This window comes from Oppia nitens, unplaced genomic scaffold, assembly GCF_028296485.1.
Source record: "Oppia nitens isolate AA-2021 unplaced genomic scaffold, nextdenovo-longstitch-racon4-pilon3 scaffold4_pilon_pilon_pilon, whole genome shotgun sequence".
In the NCBI taxonomy this organism is placed as follows: domain Eukaryota; kingdom Metazoa; phylum Arthropoda; class Arachnida; order Sarcoptiformes; family Oppiidae; genus Oppia; species Oppia nitens.
In genome coordinates, this window is record NW_026533232.1 from 4999793 (window position 1) to 5021322 (window position 21530).

General features: G+C 22.0%; 1 protein-coding gene across 1 annotated transcript; it reads left to right on the forward strand.

Moving 5' to 3' along the window:
- The first annotated feature begins 7300 nt into the window (after window positions 1-7300).
- On the forward strand, window positions 7301-19583 carry LOC128960677 (cuticlin-1-like). Its single transcript, XM_054306832.1, has 8 exons — window positions 7301-7387; window positions 11810-12043; window positions 12155-12291; window positions 18449-18597; window positions 18663-18744; window positions 18862-19024; window positions 19094-19268; window positions 19341-19583. The coding sequence occupies exons 1-8, from the start codon at window positions 7349-7351 to the stop codon at window positions 19562-19564; spliced, it is 1203 nt and encodes a 400-aa protein (XP_054162807.1). The 5' UTR covers window positions 7301-7348; the 3' UTR covers window positions 19565-19583.
- Window positions 19584-21530: the final 1947 nt, after the last annotated feature.

Genomic DNA, 21530 nt, shown 5'->3' on the forward strand with positions numbered 1-21530 from the left:
ACACACATACATACATATACAGTGTATACACATATCTCATGGAGAGACCCAACACTGCAAAAGTTCACTCTTTTCATATCTATTATGCATTTCTAATTTACTTCAATACAAAAATACATTTGTACTCTCAAGTCATCCCAAATAAAACAATTTATTAATATTTTCAAATAATTTTTGCTTTTTTCAAATTTCATGAAATTTCGTGGTTAGAAAAATTATACATTATATGAATAGTAAATTAGTTTATATGAAATGAACACCAAAAATATTTAAATTTTATTTTATGTTGTTTTAAAAAAAATTATTAAAGCTTTTGTTTTGAGCAATCTTTTATGCAAACAGTATTGCATATCATTATATTAAACCATAATTTTAATTAAGATTTATATATTATTTATATAAAAACGATGTCTATAATATTTCTCGTTGTTTATTATTATTTTTTAATAAACTAAACCAAAAATTTAAATAATAATATCTTTGAATAAGATAAAACTTTTATATTAAGAGACATGAAATTTAAATAACATTTACATTTCATGTCATTTTTGTTGAACTATAGTTTTGTAATACAAAATCTGAGTTATCCTTTATATCATTTAATACAGGTATATGACGTCTTAATAAAATATAAAATTATATTTATATTACTTTGAAACATCATTTATACAAAAAAATTGTCATTTCATATCTTAAAATTATTGTGTAAATACCATTTGACAGATATACACAAAAAACTTATATTTTATTGTAATTATATATTTTAGTATTGTTAGTTTAAATTATTTTTTAAAGGTGTATAAAGCATTAAAAAATATCATAAAGTAAAGCCAAAAATAATTATTAAAAATATACTAAATTTTAATTTTACAAAACTAATAGCATTTGATAAAAATAGTGACAGATTGGCTAAGAAAATGTCATTTTGTTTGACACCAATAGATTTATTGATGTGTAAAATAGATTTTAAAAATTATATTTATATATTGATTTAGTTTTATTTTGTGTTTCAATAGAATTACTAGACATATACCCCATAGAGAGTTATAACAAATCAAAAAGACGTTTCAAAAGTGAAAAGCTATGTATTTTGTTATATGACTTACAAATCATTTATAAGTCTCATTGAAGTAGTAGTGTTGGCAAAAAAGAGAAATTTATAAAATAATAGAGAAATTTCTAGAAAGTTTCTAAAAGAAAATTCTATTTATGGGATCCCCATGGTTAATTTTGTTCTCTTTAACATTGTTTTTATAAGTAATATTTAAATATTATTATTAGTATTTTAATTATTAATTAAAGTAAAAAATTAATTAATTTAATTATATTAAACTATGATATAATAAAATGATGAATAAAATTTTACAAAACTGATTATTATTAAATAATTATAATTATTTATATAGGTATCCTATTTGTATAATAGTATTATACAGTAATCATTATATAGTATAATATTATGTCTCATTAATATATTTATAGTTTTACAATATCTATAGATATGGGGATACCATAGTATAACAATAAAGTTAAATTTCTATAGAAATTTATTCCTGAGAAACTTTCTCACGGAAATTTATTAGAAACTTTCTATTTGCTTATCTCTACATTGAAGTCAATAGTCTAAAGAAGCAGAAATCCTGGGCGGCTCTCAATTATTGCTATATTTTTAGTTTATATTTTATTGTAATTTCAGCTATTTTTAAATATTATACACTATTAGTAAAATAAGATATAATAAACATTTTTTTGTATTTGATATGTTTATATAATACAATATTAATATATTATGTAATTTTACACCATATATTTTATTAACTATTGTAGTCAATTTTTTTAAATATAGTTTGTAAAATTATTTTGGTAAATATTAAAAACACAAATATAATTTAATAATATTTTAAAGTGATAAACTATAAACAGCAAAATTATAATTTTTTATGAAAATGTCATTAAAATAACAAATAACTTAAAAATATATCAAAAATATCTTTTAATAAAAAAAATATTAAACATCATTAAGTATTTACACTACATTAAAATTTATAAATTTAACAAAATATGACAAATAATCTTAAGCTATAACTATAGCTTTTAATCCAACAAAAATAATATAAGAAAAATTTTAAGAAAGTTCACTAATATGCATATTTTACAATTTTAGTTAATATACTGTATAATTAATATAGTAATTTAGTAAATAAATTTATATTATTTTAAAAATAACTTTTTTTCGAAATATGTTTTGTTTCATAAAGTAAAATTCTGTAAAATAAAAAAAATAAAATAATTATATTTTTAATTGATTAATAAGTTGTGACAAAAAACATTCATATAGTAAATAAAACTTCAATTACTCGCATAATTTGTGACAAATTTAATAAAAATATTGCTATTGATATATGTGTCCAGATTTATAAATAAAGTAAAAACGGTTAACTTTTTCTTAATTTGTGTGAGTAATTAAAATTTTGTTTATAAATAAAAAATTTATATAAGAAATATTAAGTTTAATTATGAAATATAAAAATATTTTCAATAGATTTATTCAATAAGATTACACTGTATTCTAAGACTACGTCAAGATAAACAACAAATAATAAAAATAATTAATTACAAATTAAAATATATTTTTGATGCTGTTTTTTATCTTACTAGTTATAAATTAATGTATTTTATTAAATGAAAAATAAAAATTAATTTTATAACTTAACATTATATTATAATGATTATACAGTAGTATATCACATTAGAAACATGTATTTCAGGAAATATATCAAAATTACGAATATTTTAGTCTTAATTGTTATTTTTGACATTATATTGATTTATACTCTTTTATCATAGTTTTAAAAAGTTGAAAGTTTTATGTTAATGACCTTTGGATACCTTAATTAAACATCGAATATATAATATTAAAACATTGTATTAAATTATATTAAATATATATTCCGTAATAAATCTTAGTTTTTTAAATCAAGTAATTTTATTTATTTATAAGTAAAATCTAAATTTAATGATAAATATTGATTTTAAAATTAGAAATATAATAAACACAGTATATAATAAATTTAGTAAACACATTATTTTATATTTTTAAATATATTTAAAGCATTAATGTTTATTATTTTATTTTAACTAATTTATTGTTTACTACTCAAGTAGGACTTATTTACTGAAATAATTAGTTTCATAGTTAATAACAAATTTTGTCGATATCTGAAAAATAAAATAATATTATGTTTAGCATAAAACCAAAGTTAATGATAAAATTCTTAATATAATTTAATTTATTACAATAACGTGTGTTTAAGGCTAAATGCGAGTCGAAATTTTAAGTTTAAAGTAACTACAATTAATTCTGTCCTAATTTAATAGAATATATAAACTTTACGTTATTAATAATAATAAAAATGTTATTTTTTAAATTAAATTTTGTTAAAAAATAGGAATAACACATTGATTGCATCATAAATCTTTTATTTTGAGTTGTTTTCGATATATTTAAAAATTCTAAAATGTATCAAATTATTTATAATTTAGATTAAACAGAATTCGAATATCTCTTAGTTTTTTGAGATATCATACCTCCCTGAGCTAGCATACCAGTGCTAATATACAATCAAAGCACTATAATCATTGTATTGGTGCCAAAAACCATATTTTTAAATAAAATATTTTGTTGTATTTCAATCCATTAATAAGTTATAACCAAAAAACCATTTTCATCTATTTTGAGTTATTTTTTATGAATTCAAATATAAGTTGATTGCAAATAAATATTTCTAATAAACTCATGAATAAATATCTATAGAAATTTTACTTTATTATTATACTAAGGGATCTTCATATCTATAAATTTTGTAATATTGTATTAATGATACATAATTATAGTTTTTTTTATTATTCAATTATAATTTTAGTTTAATGTAATTAAATGGATTATTATTTTAATTAAATATTAATTAAAATACTAATATATATTTTGTAATTATTTATAATTAAAATGTATTGTTAGTTAATAACAAATATTGAAAGAATAAAATTAACCATGGTCATCTTATAGATAGAAATATCTTCTAGAAACTTTCTTGAAACTTCTCTATTATTTTAGAAATTTATCTTTTTTACAAACGCTAAGTGAAAATAATGTATAATATTATATATTATGTATTATAATCACATAAAATTATGTATTGTAATCATTAAAAATTATATAACTTATAATACATACAGTAGATATCAATAAGTATTTTCAAAATATATAATTTTGAAATACTATTATAAATAAAATAATTTATTAAAGTTTTATATACAAAAATTGTTTAATAAATTTACTTAATTCATTCATAATCTATAGTTACCAAGAATATTTTAACATTATAATAGTAATTGTAAAAAATAAGTTACTAAAAAATTACTATAAAATGTTTAAATATTTCTCGTAATTTGTCGTTAACTATAATTTTTCATAGATTTTATACTTAAATTAGGATTAAGAAAAAGTTTTCGATTCTATGAGGAAATACAGAGTGAAGTAGAAAATGAAAAAATATTTAAAAAATACTTTGTATTATAGATATCATATATTGAGTTAAAAAAGATATATTTTATTTTAATAAAATATCGTTTATATATATAATATATATATAGTATTCATAATAAAATAATATACTTTTTTGATTAATAATTTTTTTTAAATACAGTAATTCTATATTAATAAAAATATCAAATTTATGTAACTATTTAATTAAACATATCTTCCAGTATAATAACTAAAATTAATCTTTAAAAATTGTATAATAATTCAATCAAATTATCAACACTATAATGTACAAATGTAACTATTACAGTAAAAATAATTTTAGTAATTATTAAATGAATTTGACAATATTTCTACATTAAAAAGATTTTTATCAGATATTAATTAAATACAAATTTAACATTTTAAATTTTATGTAGCATTATAATCAAATAAAAAAAATAATATAAATAAAATATATTTTGAATGGAAAGTCAATAGTTTTTACATAAATATTTTACTTTTTCAATAACAAGGAAATTGATTTATTTGATACTATTTTAATTGTTGTTTATTATTATTTTGTTATTTATTATAAAACTTAAGGAAGTGATAGAATAAATAATTAGCAAAAATTGTTGTCTATTAAGACATTCATTGGCTATGAGTACGCGTAAGTGTTTACAAAAAAATTGTAACTAAATTAATGGCAAAAACCCTTTATAGCTGAGGGCTAACTCTTGAAAAATGATTTACATGTAGATTATAGCTATATATATATAATCATAGTTATTATTATTATTACATATTATTATTGTTATTATATTATATTGAATTACTTTATAAATTATAAATATATATGATATTAAATTAAAATATTTATAGTCATAAATTTATAATGATATTTTTATTGAAAGATAAAATTAAATATTTAAATAAATTATTTGAATTTATACATCCTGTATATATAATATATTGTATTAAATATATCATATAATTCAGTAAAAGATATAAGATATATATAATATTTAATTATTAGTTTTAATATTTTATTATATAATATTTATTATTTTATTTTTTTTAATTTTAAAATTTAGTTTATTTATTTTAACAGACTTTCAGACTAATGAATTTTATTTAAATTTTAGATCATGATATATATATATATATATATACTGTATATTAAAAGTGATACTAAACAAAATTTTTATTTGTCAAACATGAAATACACGTATATATTTGATGATAAGATCTGAAATCTATTAAAAACAAATTTTAGATGTCTCCTTTACTTATATTGATAAAATTTGAAAATTACCAAAAAAATCACAAATTTTGACACTAACCTGAATTCCCTACAAAGTTAGAGTAAATAAAAATTATCAGAAAGTTTTTATGTATATTTTTAATTTGTTTTTCTTTAAATTAAATATTTAACGTAAATATGTACTTTAAATGTTAAATGTTAAATAATTTAATACTATATTTAAATTTGTAAAATATATTTCAAATAAGTTTGTTTTTATTAAATCATTTATGATAATTTTTTTCATTAAAATTTTTATTCTTAAAATAAGAAAATACTATATATAAAATAACTATTAATATATATGATATATAAGTTTATTATAATTATTATAATTAAATATTTAGAATTTTTAGTGATGACCAGTTTTTATCACATATTGTATATGAATCTTAAAATGCTATGTCATTATCTATTAAAGTAGTATTTTTAAACTTAAATTTCTGATAATAAATATTTTTGAGAAACAAAAATATTCAAAATAAAGATTATTTTCCTATTGAATTATCGACGAGACAATTGAGCCATTGGAAAGTAGTGTTGAATAAAGTATTTATTAAAATATAAACAAAAAATTGATATAAAGTCAGATTAGGTATAAATTTATACTGTATTTTGTAATAAAGTATTTACACATATTTATCAGAAATAAATCAAAGTAATATTTGTAAATAATAAAGCTTTTATTGAATTTACTAAAACAGTGTATTGAAAATGAATTTTTGACAATTATTAGTCTAATAGATAATTAGCTTCAGATATAATATAAAATATTGAATGCAATGGATGAGTGGTTAGTAATCAAGAAATCAGTGATAGTAAGGGATGTAATGTTTGACGTGAATCCTGTCTCTCGTAAGAGCCAATAGTTCTTCACATCGGTATCTCTGGCATCTCAATAGTAGTGTAAATATCTGGCCGTTTGCCGTATAGTCTTGAATATTATGTATTGTATTTAATATTAAATGTGATGACCGACCAAACAGTGATTATTATAAAGTTTATGTCTAGTTAGGGGTCAATACATTTGAGGTCATCCGCCAAACTTGTTTAGAGGCGGAGTTTATACACCAAATGAGGCAAACCTTGTGAGAGAGTGTTGTGTAAGTGTTGTCTATATATCTATGTTGTGGTGGGAGTCGAGAAACAACTGTGCTCTTGCTTTCCGAGTATTTGTAGTCATATTAGTTTTGACTCAGACTTACTGACTGTCTCACTGAAAGAGAGCCGAAGTAAATGAGAGACAATTAGAGAGAAAGAGAGAGAGAAAGAGAAAAGAAGAGACAAGAAGAGTCAGTGAGAGAGAGAGAGAGAGAGAGTCAGTGATCGCTCACAAGTGCTAACCGACAGCATACGAGAAACAGTGAAATATATTATATATTATTATATTTGATATCAAAGTTTTGTTTTATTGTTTAGTTGACTCATAACAGTTGTTCATCTATTTATATAAATGAAAATAATGTTAAATTGAATGAATAGTAAAACTATAAAATCTAAATGTAGTTCATTGTAAATAAATGGAGCCTTTTATATATGTCAACTCATTCTTGCTTTTGGTAAGTGTTTTCACATAATTTTTCTCTCATCTCATTCATTGTATTATTAATAATAATTATTATTATTATTTTTAATCATATTATTTACTATTAATCTATTTTTAAACAATTCAAAAACTTTTGTATTGGCAAACATGGTTTTAACAAATATAACCATTTGTTTGTGATTATAATGTTAGTGCAATAGCTAAACATAAACTTATATATAACTGATTTAAACAATGATTGTATTGTTATGAGCTGTATAGCTGTATACTGTGATGAATACTAATAAGTTAAGCAATTAATTATAAAAATTATTTTAAGCCAAACACATATTAAGCTAACGTTTTTCATATATATATATATACTGTATTACGTTAACTCAAAGTTCCGTTTAATTTGAGGCCAAAAATGTATTTGCCTTTTAAGGTATTATTCAATAAAAGGTTTGCCAATAAATGTTTTGCCAGTGAATTACAGCCAAACATTCAATGAAACTGAATGACAGATGCAGTTAAATGAGAGTAAAGCTTAACATAACATAACAACACATAACACAACATATTATATAAAAGACTTACTATTTGTCTGCAGAAAGACTTGTTTTGCAAATGCTTTGGATGTAATGTTACGTCAAAAACACAAAACAAGTCACGCAAACAAAAGGAAAATCTGATAAAACAGTTTTTTTTATTATTTGTATTATTTGTATTACTTTTATTATGATTATAACAAATATTTAAATCCGTTCATTAAATTTCATTAAATTTATTTCTTATTGTATTTCTCTTCCCATAATACTATTGTTTGTTCATTAAATATATTTAATGGATAAACATTTCTTACTCTACTATTCATTAAGTAAAGCATTGTTATTAAACAAACGGCAGTTTTATATATTAAATAATATCAAACGTTTTTTCATACGATTTTTAATTTTGACTAAATATTTCCTTTTATATAATACAAAATATAAAACATGATTTATAGACTTTGATTATTAATTAATTTTAAAAAAATGCTGAATAAGTATAAAAAAATATTTTAATTAATAAACTAAAGTTTAATAACAATTTTAAAACGATAATTGGATATAGTTTAGTATTTGTTAATTTAGATTTATAAAAATAGAAAATTTTGAAGGTAAATGAAAATATGGTACAAAAATTATTGTATTTTAGTTATTGTATGTATTAAGTAAAATAGTGGTACGATTTATATTATAATATATAGAAATTTTGATTAAAAAATGTGGAAAAGAGGGCACAGAATAAAAACTATAAAATGAATAACAAGGATAATGTATGCATCGATTGTTAGCGTTGTATAAAGTAGTGTAACTGTAATATTATACAGTAATATAAGGCAATCTCAGGTAAAGTTAATATCAAGTTTGATAAGACATGCATTGCGTAGGTATTTAACACTTGAAAGCCATAAATGGTTAAGAAGGTAATGACGAAACCAACCAAATATTACTAATCACTTATTTGTTGATTATATTTATATACTGTATATATTTTATATAATTTTTATCAGCATTGCATTAATAACAAATAATTCAAAAGTATATGCAATAATCATAAATGACTCTTATTTGGGAACCGTTAGCTAATGATTTTATTATAGCAATAAATACGGTATTGTATAAAGATTTGATTTGTAGGTGTAGTGAATGTTAGGATTGGCATTGATTTTTCATTTGATATTAGCATTCAATTATTGACTGTTAAAATGCGGAAAATAAACATTAGATAATATAATGTTTATTTAATGTTTGATTTTATGATTTTATTGAATTCAACCGATTCACTGATAGCCAATTTGCTCTCCCTTTCCATAAGTCATAAATTGTATAAAAAATTCTCATTTATTTGTTATTAAATTTATGTAATGAATAATAGTTTTTATATTTTATATAAAAAGTGGTATTTTTCAATTACGAGTTAATATCACATTATGTACATACAGTATAACATTATAATGTATAATAAAAATATATTAAAAATTACATCAATATATAAAATAAACAGTTAGTTGACACAAGTTTGATAAAATAATTGAGGAAATGATGTGAAGCACTGGTTTAATAATAAGTCAATGAATGTTTGATCCAATGTATTATACAATCAAAATCAAGTAAATTAAGCAATTCATTCACATGTTTGATGACTCCCTAAATGTATTTAATATCTCATTTAAGAACTTTTTGCTGTAAATATCTTTAAGTAAACATTTTCATATAATTTCATTGTCAATGTTAGGGTTAGTGAGAAAAATGTGTTTCAAATACATTAGTTGTGAGATTATATTTAAATTTAAAGTAAAATCTTTGCGAAACAGGAAAAGAAAATCTATTTGAAAGAAGAGAAATGATGTTTGAAATAATTTATTTTTTATTTGGACTCAACTGACTCTTTTGCTATCTTTGAAATCATAATCAAAAGCTAAATCTCATTAAAGATTAATCTACTGATTGCTAATGAGTGTGAAGATAGTGTTCATAATAATTGTATGTATGGTTAGCGTGTGATCAATGAATATGTCTTCTCATACGGACTTCACTGTCAGCTTCTCTTTCTTTACACTCCATGTTTTGATCAACAAATTAGACTCAACTCAGGAAATGTCTTTAAACAGGTTTACCCATAGATATAATGTTCAGATTCTCAGATAATTTTGACTCAAACTTATCTTTTAAATCTCTCTCTCTCTCTCTGTCTGTCTGTCTGTCTGTCTGTCTGTCTGTCTGTCTGTCTGCCTCTGTTTCAACCGGTATAATATTATATATAATTTAAGATATATTGATATTTATTAAAATACAAGAATATGTCATTTGCCGACATATCTTATACTTAAGTGTAAAATATATTATAAAACACTTTGATTTTAACATTTTTATTACAAATTTTAGATAAATTAATAACTGTACCGACCTTGACTTTTTCTAAAAATTATATTTATTAGTAATATTTAAATAAAACATTTTGAAATTATGAATTTACTTTTAATATAAATATAGATTTTTAAAGAGAAGTCAATGGCCTTTAAGGGAACAACAAATTGAAAATTTATTAACATTTAAATCACGTCATCTAAGTTGATAAACAACTCTCTCTCTCTCTCTTTATTTTTATTTTCTTACAAATAAACAATAATATTTTATATTTTATTAATATTTCATTAAGTTATTATATAAAATATGTGATGTTCAATATAATGTTTTTCTTTAATATTTTTAAATTTATGAATTAAGAGTAAATTTATAATAAGAATTTTTATTTTTCTAATTTCAATTCAATAATACAGTTTTGTATGTTTTTATTGTTTCTACAAAACAGCTTAAAAATAAAGTGAAATTAGAGTATAAAATAATATTAAAATTTAGTGAAATTAAAGGTTTGCATTGAAACAAACTATGAGAGAGAAATTGTTTGAACCACACCTTCAATCATAATAAATAAAATACATTGAAAGTCATGAAAAGACCTCAATTTAATAATTTGTAAAATAAACTTAATTTAATTTATTATACATATTATGTTTTGACTCATGACTTTATAACATAAATTATAAGTTATTATATATTGTAAAACTTTTTAATTTTAAAATATGAAAATCTTTATATTTTTGATTTTGATTTTAATTGTTATTTAAGTTAAATAAAGAACAAAACAGTATAAAGAATTAATTTTAGTTCTTAAAAAATAAAATATAATATAATATGAAACTTATATTAAAATCTTTTTTTGTATAATATTATACAACTAAAAATAACAATATACTTAACCACTATAATAATAAACAGGTTAAGATAGAAAATTGCTGAAAAATTATTTAGTTGTTATTTTCTCGTGATATCATATATATTATTTTATTAAAATGCAGCATGATATTATATCAATGATATATATATAAGCAAAACAAATATAAAATAATTTTAAATTAACAGAGCTAACATGTTTTTGTATAATTTATACATTAACATTAATACTGCATAATAAATGATATAATTGAAACATGAAATTGTTTGTCAATTAATATTAGCCTTAATAACAAAGACTATGTTTTATCTCATTATGCATTTCCTCGATTACATTAAATTAGCCAAACAAATGTCAAAATTGTAACTGTTGTTAAAAAATAACTACTTGCATGTCATATAAATATATTATTCAATAAATATAAACAAATAAGTCTATTTAGATATATTATTAATAATATATTATTAAAAGTATTATAATAAGATATAATTGTTTGTTAAGTTTAAACTTTGTTGATATAACAATAGATTAGTTATTGGGATAAACCTGTAAAACTGATCACTACATTTAGTTAATTTTTTATAATCAAAAAACAATATAATAATTATATTAAATTTTATTTGAGTTTTTAAAAACAAATATTTTAAATAATTGATGATTTATTTATAATAACCAGATTTTGGTCACATGTAATACCGTAAAAAGTGACGGAGGATTAGTCAATGATGTGCACATTGAATGTAATAGCAATGACATATTGGTTACCCTGAGTGCCCCCAACTCTTTCAATGGTATGATATATCCAAAAGGATTATCCAAAAACTCGAGTTGTATGACTGAGTATAAGTCCACTTCAAACATCACATATAAACTACCGCTTCGATCATGTAATACAATGTCTACCGATGTGGTCAGTATTGTTACTATTGTTACTATTATTAATAATAATATTATTATTTATTTATTTATAAAACATTTTATTTCATAAAATAATTACATGTAATGACTTTATCATTGATAGGACGATGGCGTTGAGTACTTTAATACTGTTGTAGTTCAACCGCATCGACGACTCGTCACAAATCAGGGAAGAGGTTATCACATCCGATGCAGATATCAAACCAGAGAAAAGAGAATTTCCAATGGATTTAATGTGAGGTAACTGTCATTTAAGTTCAATTCTTTGGGTTTCAAATTATTGAGATTTTAATGGATCAGAAAAAACTATTGATATATATTATATATTATATAATATATTCTTATATATAAATTTATAAATATATAGTAAATTTACAACAAATAATATAATTTTAGTCGACTCCCTCCAAGTGGTCTAATATTTATGTACAGTATATTGAAAACATACCATTTAGCAAATGCCTATTATATAAATCGATGGTTTGTTTGATTTACAAACTTATGAGAAAAAGTTGTATAAAACTCAAGCTCAGACCTGACCATAGCTTATCATAAGTCGGGCTATGCTGTCAAAAGTGAAAGACCTTAAAATGGCTTTAAATGCTTATTTGCTAAATTCTCAGGTGTCGTATATATTACACAATAATGTTTTATGAATTGCAAATAAATTTTCTCACAAAATATACATATAGTGTTTAATGCTTTTTCAAGTCATTAATATCTCAATTCAAAATAACAGATACCAATGACTTATGTCTTAAAATAAAACTCTTAATTTTAATAATCGAAAGTGAAATACATTTGATTTTACAGTATTTTATAATTTAATAGATTTTATAATAACTAGACACTGAACTTACATGCAAAAATCATTTCAGTTTATGACATAAAATATGAACTTATTTTGGCAAAAAAATATGCAATAATATAAAGAAAATATTTTTTATTATTTTGGTTCTTATAATACAATTTTTATTATAATTAACTAATACTATAATAATGTGCTTATTTTAACAGATATTTATACAATATAAATAGTCAATCATTGGGAAATTAGAAATTATGACTTAAGAATTATTATAAATAAAATGATACAATTTTGCTAAAACACAATATTCTATGTATAAACTTCACATTTCTACTATTATTAAGGTAATTAATTTTTATAATTGTTATATAAATATTTTTAATGATTTAATATAGATTTAGATAAACAAAATTTATAATAAACAAAATAATTGAATATATACTATTTTTTAATAGATATTTTTTGTTAATATATTTAAAATTGCATATATGCAAAAATAGTCTTATTTTTTAAAAGTATTCAGATATATACCAAAGTTAGAAAAGTTAGATAAAGAAAATCTCTATAAAATATGCAAATATATATTAATTCATTGTTTAATAATAAGGGTATAAAAGTTACTTTTATAATGCTTTCAAACATAAAAGCATATTAAATAAATCTCATAATATTTGAAATCTTCAAATTTTTTTATATTTACAATGAAATATATTATTAGCGTTTGTGTAATAATGTGTTCACTATTCATGGAGTTGAAAGACTTGAGTGTATCATAAAAATTGTAGACAAATCTACTTATAATATATGTTTTTATTAGATTTGTTTTTTAAAATGTTTGCCATAAACCATAAAATATTAATACTATTATATGTTGTATAGTATATCATCTCTACTATAATGTACAGTATTTTACAGGTTCTAAAAGTCAATAGACTATTAGATCAATGACTTTAATAATTGACACAATCAACTAAATTTTCTAATTACTTTCAAAATATTTGTAATAACTTTTATTTAACTTTTAAATAGATTAGACAATAAATATTAAATTAATACTTAGAAAATTATATACTTATTAATGTAATTTTAGATATAAAATAATGTTCTTATAAAATTGCATTTTATATGAATAAAAACTTATATTTGTGAGATAAATATGTATTATTAGATGAAAATTGAAAATTATTTAATTTTTAATTAATCTATTTGTTAAGGTTTGTAATTTTAATGAATAATTCAAACATGATTATTAGTTTCGGTAAAATTAAATTTATTTTATTAACATTTGCAATTACTGTTTTTTGTAATTTTTATTATAAATTGTGTTAAAATGCAATTTTTCGAAAATTGAAAATTAATGACTTAGATGAGAGACTATATAATGATTATATAACTTGATTAAATAGAAATATTACATTTATAGTCATTGGGCATAAAATTAAGTAAAATTAATTTTTGATTAATTTTAAAATTATTAACACCTTTTTTGTTAATACAGGATATGAGAAATACCTGTAAATTCTCACTTTTAAATTGATAAGCGTTTAAGCTATTAGTTATTCTGTATATTACTTAGTCTTATAAATAATATTACAGAAAAAGTGCTTTATATTCAAAGTTTATAATTGTATATACATTTGTTGTCATTAATCAAACGAAACTATTTTTTCTCAGATCTCACTTTTATTTAATATAAGTAGTGATCATAAGTGGAGACCAAAACATATTTCATAATAAAATAAAACATATATTAAGTCGATGTTCATAAAGCTCATAAAAATTCAAACAAATATATGTCTTATATTTATTATTGAGAGCAAAACATATATTTTTGAGGCAAAAGAAAGCTCTGAGCGAAAGTGACATCCCATTACTACCTTCCCATTACTACCTTCCCATTACTACCTTCCCATTACTACCTTCCCATTGCTGCCATCCCCGTCTCTAACGTTCAAATTAGTTATTATATATACCGTATATATATTTATATATTTATTGATAAGAAATTCTTAGAATATTATAGAGTGGAGAAGTAATGGGTCTGTAATATCACATATAATTTAAGATCTATTTTTCAGTACTATTTCTACGAATTTAATTATTTATAGCTAAAAATATAAAATATATGTCTATAATCTTGACTCTCATGACTATGAATTAAATATTGTATAAGAAATGGCTACTGAAATGCAATTTATTTTATTTAATATTTTTAGAGGACATTTGGATTATTATTATAATCGTTTTTATTGTTGTGTAAAGAGAAAAATTGTCACAAAAGTTGAAAAATGAGATGAATTTGTATAATTAATTTGACACTACTTTTTTGTTCAATTGTATTTTCAATTGTATTTTCAATTGTATTTTCAATGGCAATCTATAAAATAATTTATTTAATTATTCAATAATTTTATTATAGAAAGTCGTGACTCATCTAATACATAGTGAATCAGGAATTTGATTGTATTGTACAGTATTTCTCATTATATTATAAATCGTGTGTCACTTATACCTCTCAATAGTTGTTTAGTTATAGTAATTATTGTTTTTTAAAATAACTATTATTGTCATTCAATTCATTGAATCACTGATTTACATATATTTTCATTCAATAGATTTTAGTTCAAAACAGACTTTCCTTGAAAAACAAGTGACTTCTATAATGTAAAGAACTGAAGACACAGTTCAGAGAACTATTAATTACTCCATATTTTTGTAAATTTGATTTTGAAATTTTCAATACATTTTTACTAAAAAAAAGTTTAAACGTTTCCTTACGAGATAAATGTATGATATATTCATATGATATATATGTATATACTGTATGTATGTATATATGATATATGTATATCATTTACCTAATCATATGTGAAGAGAAACATATTTTACTATAAATTGATCGGAATTATAGGCGAATGTGTTTATCATTTGTCAAATCAAGATTTTAGATTAAATTCAAACAAGAAATACATAAAAACATTACAATCAAGAAAACTTTTGATCGATCTGGAAGTCACTGTTGAGATACCAGTGCTGGCACTTGGATGGCAGTGAACTCTATTTAATGGAATGTTGGCTCAAAAAGACTAGAGAGAGAGAGAGAGAGAGAGAGAGAGAGAGAGAGATGAGTGAAATGAAGGGGATATTAAATGTGAATAGAAAGTAGCAGTGAGGAGGGGTGGGCACAGGTAGGGGTAGAAGACAAGGATGTTTATCGAACCCCATTGAAGGCCGAAACAAACTTCAATCTCTTGCATAACCACTTTAAATGTAATTTCAATCGTTAGACGAAAGAAATGTTTTGAGTGAATGCGTGCAACAAATATACTCTTAAAACACATCAATTGCTTCACTGTTTTCCCATTTTAACCTTTTTGTCAATTTTTCATATTTCGGCCATTTCTTTATGGCCTCACTATTACCACAATGAATGACTTAATACATTATACAGTATTTACACAATCAGTACTTTAGTTTAACTACAAAATATGTAATATACTATATATACTATAAAATAAATTATATACTGTATCTACTGTATGGGCATTTAACTGACAAATAATATTTAGTATTTATTTAATAGTAATATTTACCTAGGAATTCCCAGTGAGCAGGGAACTTTTGGGAAAATAAGACGAGGGAGGGGTTCATTACAAACCCTAAATATTATATTATAAAATGTTGAATAATAATTGATTTATTAACTTAGACCAATATAAAGCATTAATGATTCAATTTTTTCATAAAATACTTAATTTTGGAGGACATAACTTATATTACACACATCCAGACAATTCATATATATTTAAAGTTATATATACTGTATATTATATACAATAATAATTCCTCTAAACATTTACCAAACTATTAATATCAACCAATATTATTAGTCATTATTGTCCATCAAATTATAGTTACTAAAAATTAATAAATATAGAGAACATTAAGTTTACTTAATATATACTAAATTTATTTGAAATTATCAAGATAATATACAATAAAAATGTTGTACATTAAATAGATAGAGCAAACAATACTGCATAATATTGTACATTATTTTTTTATAACTATAAAAAATGAAATACAATTGAATGTTAAGAATTCAATGTTCTTTAGTATTCATTGTATTATTGAATGGCTTTATTTAAAGTCACTAAAATGCAAACAAATTGTATGTTTTTTAAGCACATCAGACAATCATTATTTTGGGGAAATTTTCTTAATGGTTTCACATCTACTAATTTATATGTCTCTATTGATTATTATACTGAATGTACACATGAATTAAAGTCAAATTATTATCATTTTGAATGTGTTATTCATTTATATGTTTGGGATTAAACAACAAAAGTAAAAAGATTTACTAATAATAAATGAAAAATATATAAAATATGAAAAAATAGTAAAATAATGAAAAAATAGAAATTAATGTTTGCCTTGAAATATGACAAAAATTGATTGTTAAGCCAACAGTCATATAGTGATTGTCAATTGAAAAGCGGAACCAACGAAGCATTCATATATGACTCCACCTCTCTCTTCATATAATCTTAATATATGTTTGTTAACAACAGCCTTAAGGTATTGAGATAAGGTATAAGCAATATATAACTTATAACTTATATAATTTAAGCAAAGTATCATATAATACATGTTATGATGTGGCACTTGTATCATATATTGCTGTCAATCATTGAGATACCTCTCCAACCCATTCACTCAAACATTTCTATATTTAAGTCTTTATAAATTGCTGTCAAAAGATAAATCTAAATGAGTTGTTATTTGTAGATAAATACTGTATATTATATGTAAAAACTTTATGATTTTTAAAGACAATACTTACATAAATTCAATTTTGTATTTTAAATTTTTATATTATTAAGTAATAGATTAGACTCGAGGCTATAGTATATGAGTGAGAAAAGAGAACTTTAATTTGAAAACATTATAAAGTTATTCCTCTATTGAAAATAATATAAAAGAAAATCATATATTATAATTGGATTTATCGTCAATAGATTATTAGTTATATATTTTTAGACCAATAGGAGATACCTTGCGGTTGAATGTTTGTAATGTTTGTCTGCCTCAAGAGCTTAATATGAGTTTCAATATCTATCTATTATCATCTATTATGTGAAGTGAATCATATTATTTAATATTTTTTTAATACTCATTACAATCTAATATTCAACATATATCTGAATTGATGGAAACTTGTATAACATTTGATTGACAGGATTTTATAATAGCAAAATACAATATATAGCTAATAATAGTATACATTAGACATAAAATTTACTGTAAAGTCTCATTCAAATGTATTTTCAAATATAATTACTTTTCAAGGCTTACCCACCGTTTTGAAAGTAATTTGAATGTAAATCAAACCAACTTCACTGTGAAGTGTAGTGTAGGTGTGAGCCTAAAGTTGTTTTTTTTGTCGTCTCAATTATTTATAATTAGTCGCATATTTAATGAGACAATGAATTGCCAAACAATAAAAAGAGAGGCATTTCCTCAAATTAATTAAATAATGAATTCAAATGAATCAACTGTTTTTATCTAAATTTTTATGTCTAACAGTATGATAGGTACGACACCCGTTATGGCAACAGCACCGATGCCCTCGTGTTCAATGAAAATATTTGTTTCCGACTCTAACAACGAGATTGTGGCCGAAAATGTAAAAATTGGTGATAAGTTGACTCTTGCCATTTCCATTGACTTCCAGGGTATTTATCATAAAAATTTATTCATTAGTTACTAAAGTTTGTTAATAAATATTTGCAAATTCTAGATATTTATGGTATGAAAGTAACCAATTGTTTGGTTCGCGATGGACTTAATTGGGGAGAACAACCTCTTATTAACGATGAGGGGTAGGGCTCAATCATTTTGATAATTAATTTACATTAATAATAGCAATAATTTATAGTTTAATTAAGTGCAAGTAATTTAATAAATGAATATTTTAAACATTAATTGTATGTTTTTAGTTGTCCGGTGGATGAGGAGATTATGGCCGCCTTTGAGTACACTCAGAACCTGACTCAGGCAGCCGTTGAATTTCATGCCCATAAGTTTCCCTATACATCCTCTGTCTACTACCAGTGCAATGTCAGACTTTGTCTTAAAGAAGCCGGTGGTTGTGATGATGTCGTATGTATTGATCAGTTTGTTATTGACTTTCAACACTTTTATTGATCAATTTATTTATTTAATAATTAGCCGTCAGATTGTGACAAAAATGGTCGCAATTTTAGGCGTCGTGAGAGACGAGATACCAGTGATTATATAGAAGATGGATCACTGGCTGATGTACGTCGAGATGATGTTAGAGATCTTAGTATTGAAGTCTATTCAGGACTTTATGTTAATGAAAATGAAAACGAAGAAAATGAACGTAAGTTTTAATTGTTATATTTGATTATTTAATGAAAAATTGAAATATTTATAAATATAATTGACATTATAGTAGACGAATCAGAGGCCCAAAAGTCAATAATAGACGAAGAGTTTTGTATATCAATGAGAAAGTTTGCAATAGGAGTGGCAATCGCTAGTTTACTATTGATGTTAGCCGTCATTCTTCTGGTCGCTTGTATTCTTCAACGAAGAAGACGAAGAAAGGGCGCCTCCACTGCCGGATCGTCTATCTATTCCGGGCCCTACTCTAACAGAGCCTATAGTAGAGATTAGTTGATATTTTATAATATCATCTCATTATTTATATTTGAAATATTCAAATGTCAAACAAGTAATGATTGAATTTTATTCTTAATTATAATTAGAAATTTTTGTTTAGTTGAAAGATTGTGCAGATGTTGAGTCCATTTGTATAAAGCATTTAACTTTTTATTGTTATAATTTTAATTATTTATAAGAAATTTCATTTATTAACTTTTATTAGTAATTTAAATCATCTCAATGTCTGTTATAATCTGCTTACACTTTCAGTCTAATATAACGCAAACCAACTAAAAATATTTATCAAATTTTATGCTATTTTTAGTTGTTTTGAATAATTTATAAAATAAGTTGTTTTAAGAAACTAATGAATATTTGATTGATTGCCATAAAACAATCAAAATAAGTCTTACACTGTCAAGGGATCTCTCAGTCTATGCTTTATTTGATGGGAATCTCCAGCTATTTAAGTGTTCAAAATATTGTGTAACAAATTTTAAATAATTGTATTAACAAATTGAATATATAGTATATATACAATTTAAGATATTTTATATTTTATATATGTATATATAAATATATTCATTATAACATAACTTTTATAGGCTTTAACTGTGATTTTTATATTCATAAAATTGTTGTTTAAGAGACTCTCATTTTGATGGTATTGTTAACAAAATAGCAGTCACATACAATTTTTATAATTATTAAGTCATACCAATTGACGACATTTATTAAATGCTTAAAATTTTTATAGTAAATGATTTATATTTTGTTGATCACAACCCTTGAGATGCAGTCTCTCTTTATGGTTACATATGAATTAAGGTTAAGGTTATTATGGGGTACTTAAGCTGTGTTTTTCACTTATGACTACTACTGCCTTTAGTAGTACTGCCTTTTAAATTTAATTTAATTAATTAAAACTAACACAAAACAAATAAAGCCATATATTAGGATAAATTGTGAATACATGATAAATATTGTATTGCATGTGATTAAAATGATAATCGTTTACTATTGAAAGTCTTAAAACACTGTCATATTGTTTGTACTGATATTACAAAATTATGTTGAGTTAAGTGCTTAACTTAAAATTTAAAGTATAGTACATAATGTAGTTGATAATGACATAGAGGGACTCAACCCACCAATTTTCAACTAATTTTGAGCCAACTTTTCAACAAAATTTCAATAAATTTTATTCACTTTAGCTTTCGAGCCATTTATATTTGATGACAGTTTCATATTTATATAATAATATTGTTAAGCCTTTTCTACCAATCCTTATATGGCATACATTGCTATTTAGTAACCCAAGTGCTATTAAGTGCCTAATATTTATTATATTTATAATATACTCAACATTGACATTAACTCTTGAAATAATATAATAAAATGACATCATTTTTATGATAGTTAAGAAAACTTTATAATTACTTACTATTCGCACATAAGTTAGTCGAGTACACAATTGTTTCGACAAATGAAACGTCTATTGGATTTAATTATAGAGATATAGTTTTCTTAAATCAAATAAAGGACTTTGTAGTCCAAAACCAAAAGTTCCTCAAAAATATGATTTATTTTTATTAGTAGTAATATTAATATAAATTACATCATTTGTTTGATTGATATTTTTAAAAATTAATTTACAATTAAATTAATTAAATAGTTTGCAATTAATTTTAGTGCAAACAAAGCCCAACACAAGGCAGCTATAAATAACAAATAAAGTAATATACTGTATATCATATGAAAATTAACAATAATTTTGATTTTTAAATCATTTATAAATAATAAATTATAATATTTGATGCTTAAAATACTGGTATTAACGGCACCTACTTATGTGTCCAATTAGGTGACGGCTTTTAGAAAGAGGGAAAAGTCTATATTTGTCCGGTGTGTCAATATTTAAGTCACATTATTATTATTATTATGTAAAATATATATTTTGCATAAAAAATCATTTAAT

What these genes read in the sequence shown, in the direction of transcription:
- LOC128960677 (XM_054306832.1), top strand. Translation starts at nt 7,349, where the DNA reads ATGGAGCCTTTTATATATGTCAACTCATTCTTGCTTTTG. An exon ending in TCCAATGGATTTAATGTGAG is followed by an intron (nt 12,292 to 18,448) that starts GTAACTGTCATT and finishes TATGTCTAACAG; the next exon opens with TATGATAGGTACGACACCCG. An exon ending in TGAAAACGAAGAAAATGAAC is followed by an intron (nt 19,269 to 19,340) that starts GTAAGTTTTAAT and finishes TTGACATTATAG; the next exon opens with TAGACGAATCAGAGGCCCAA.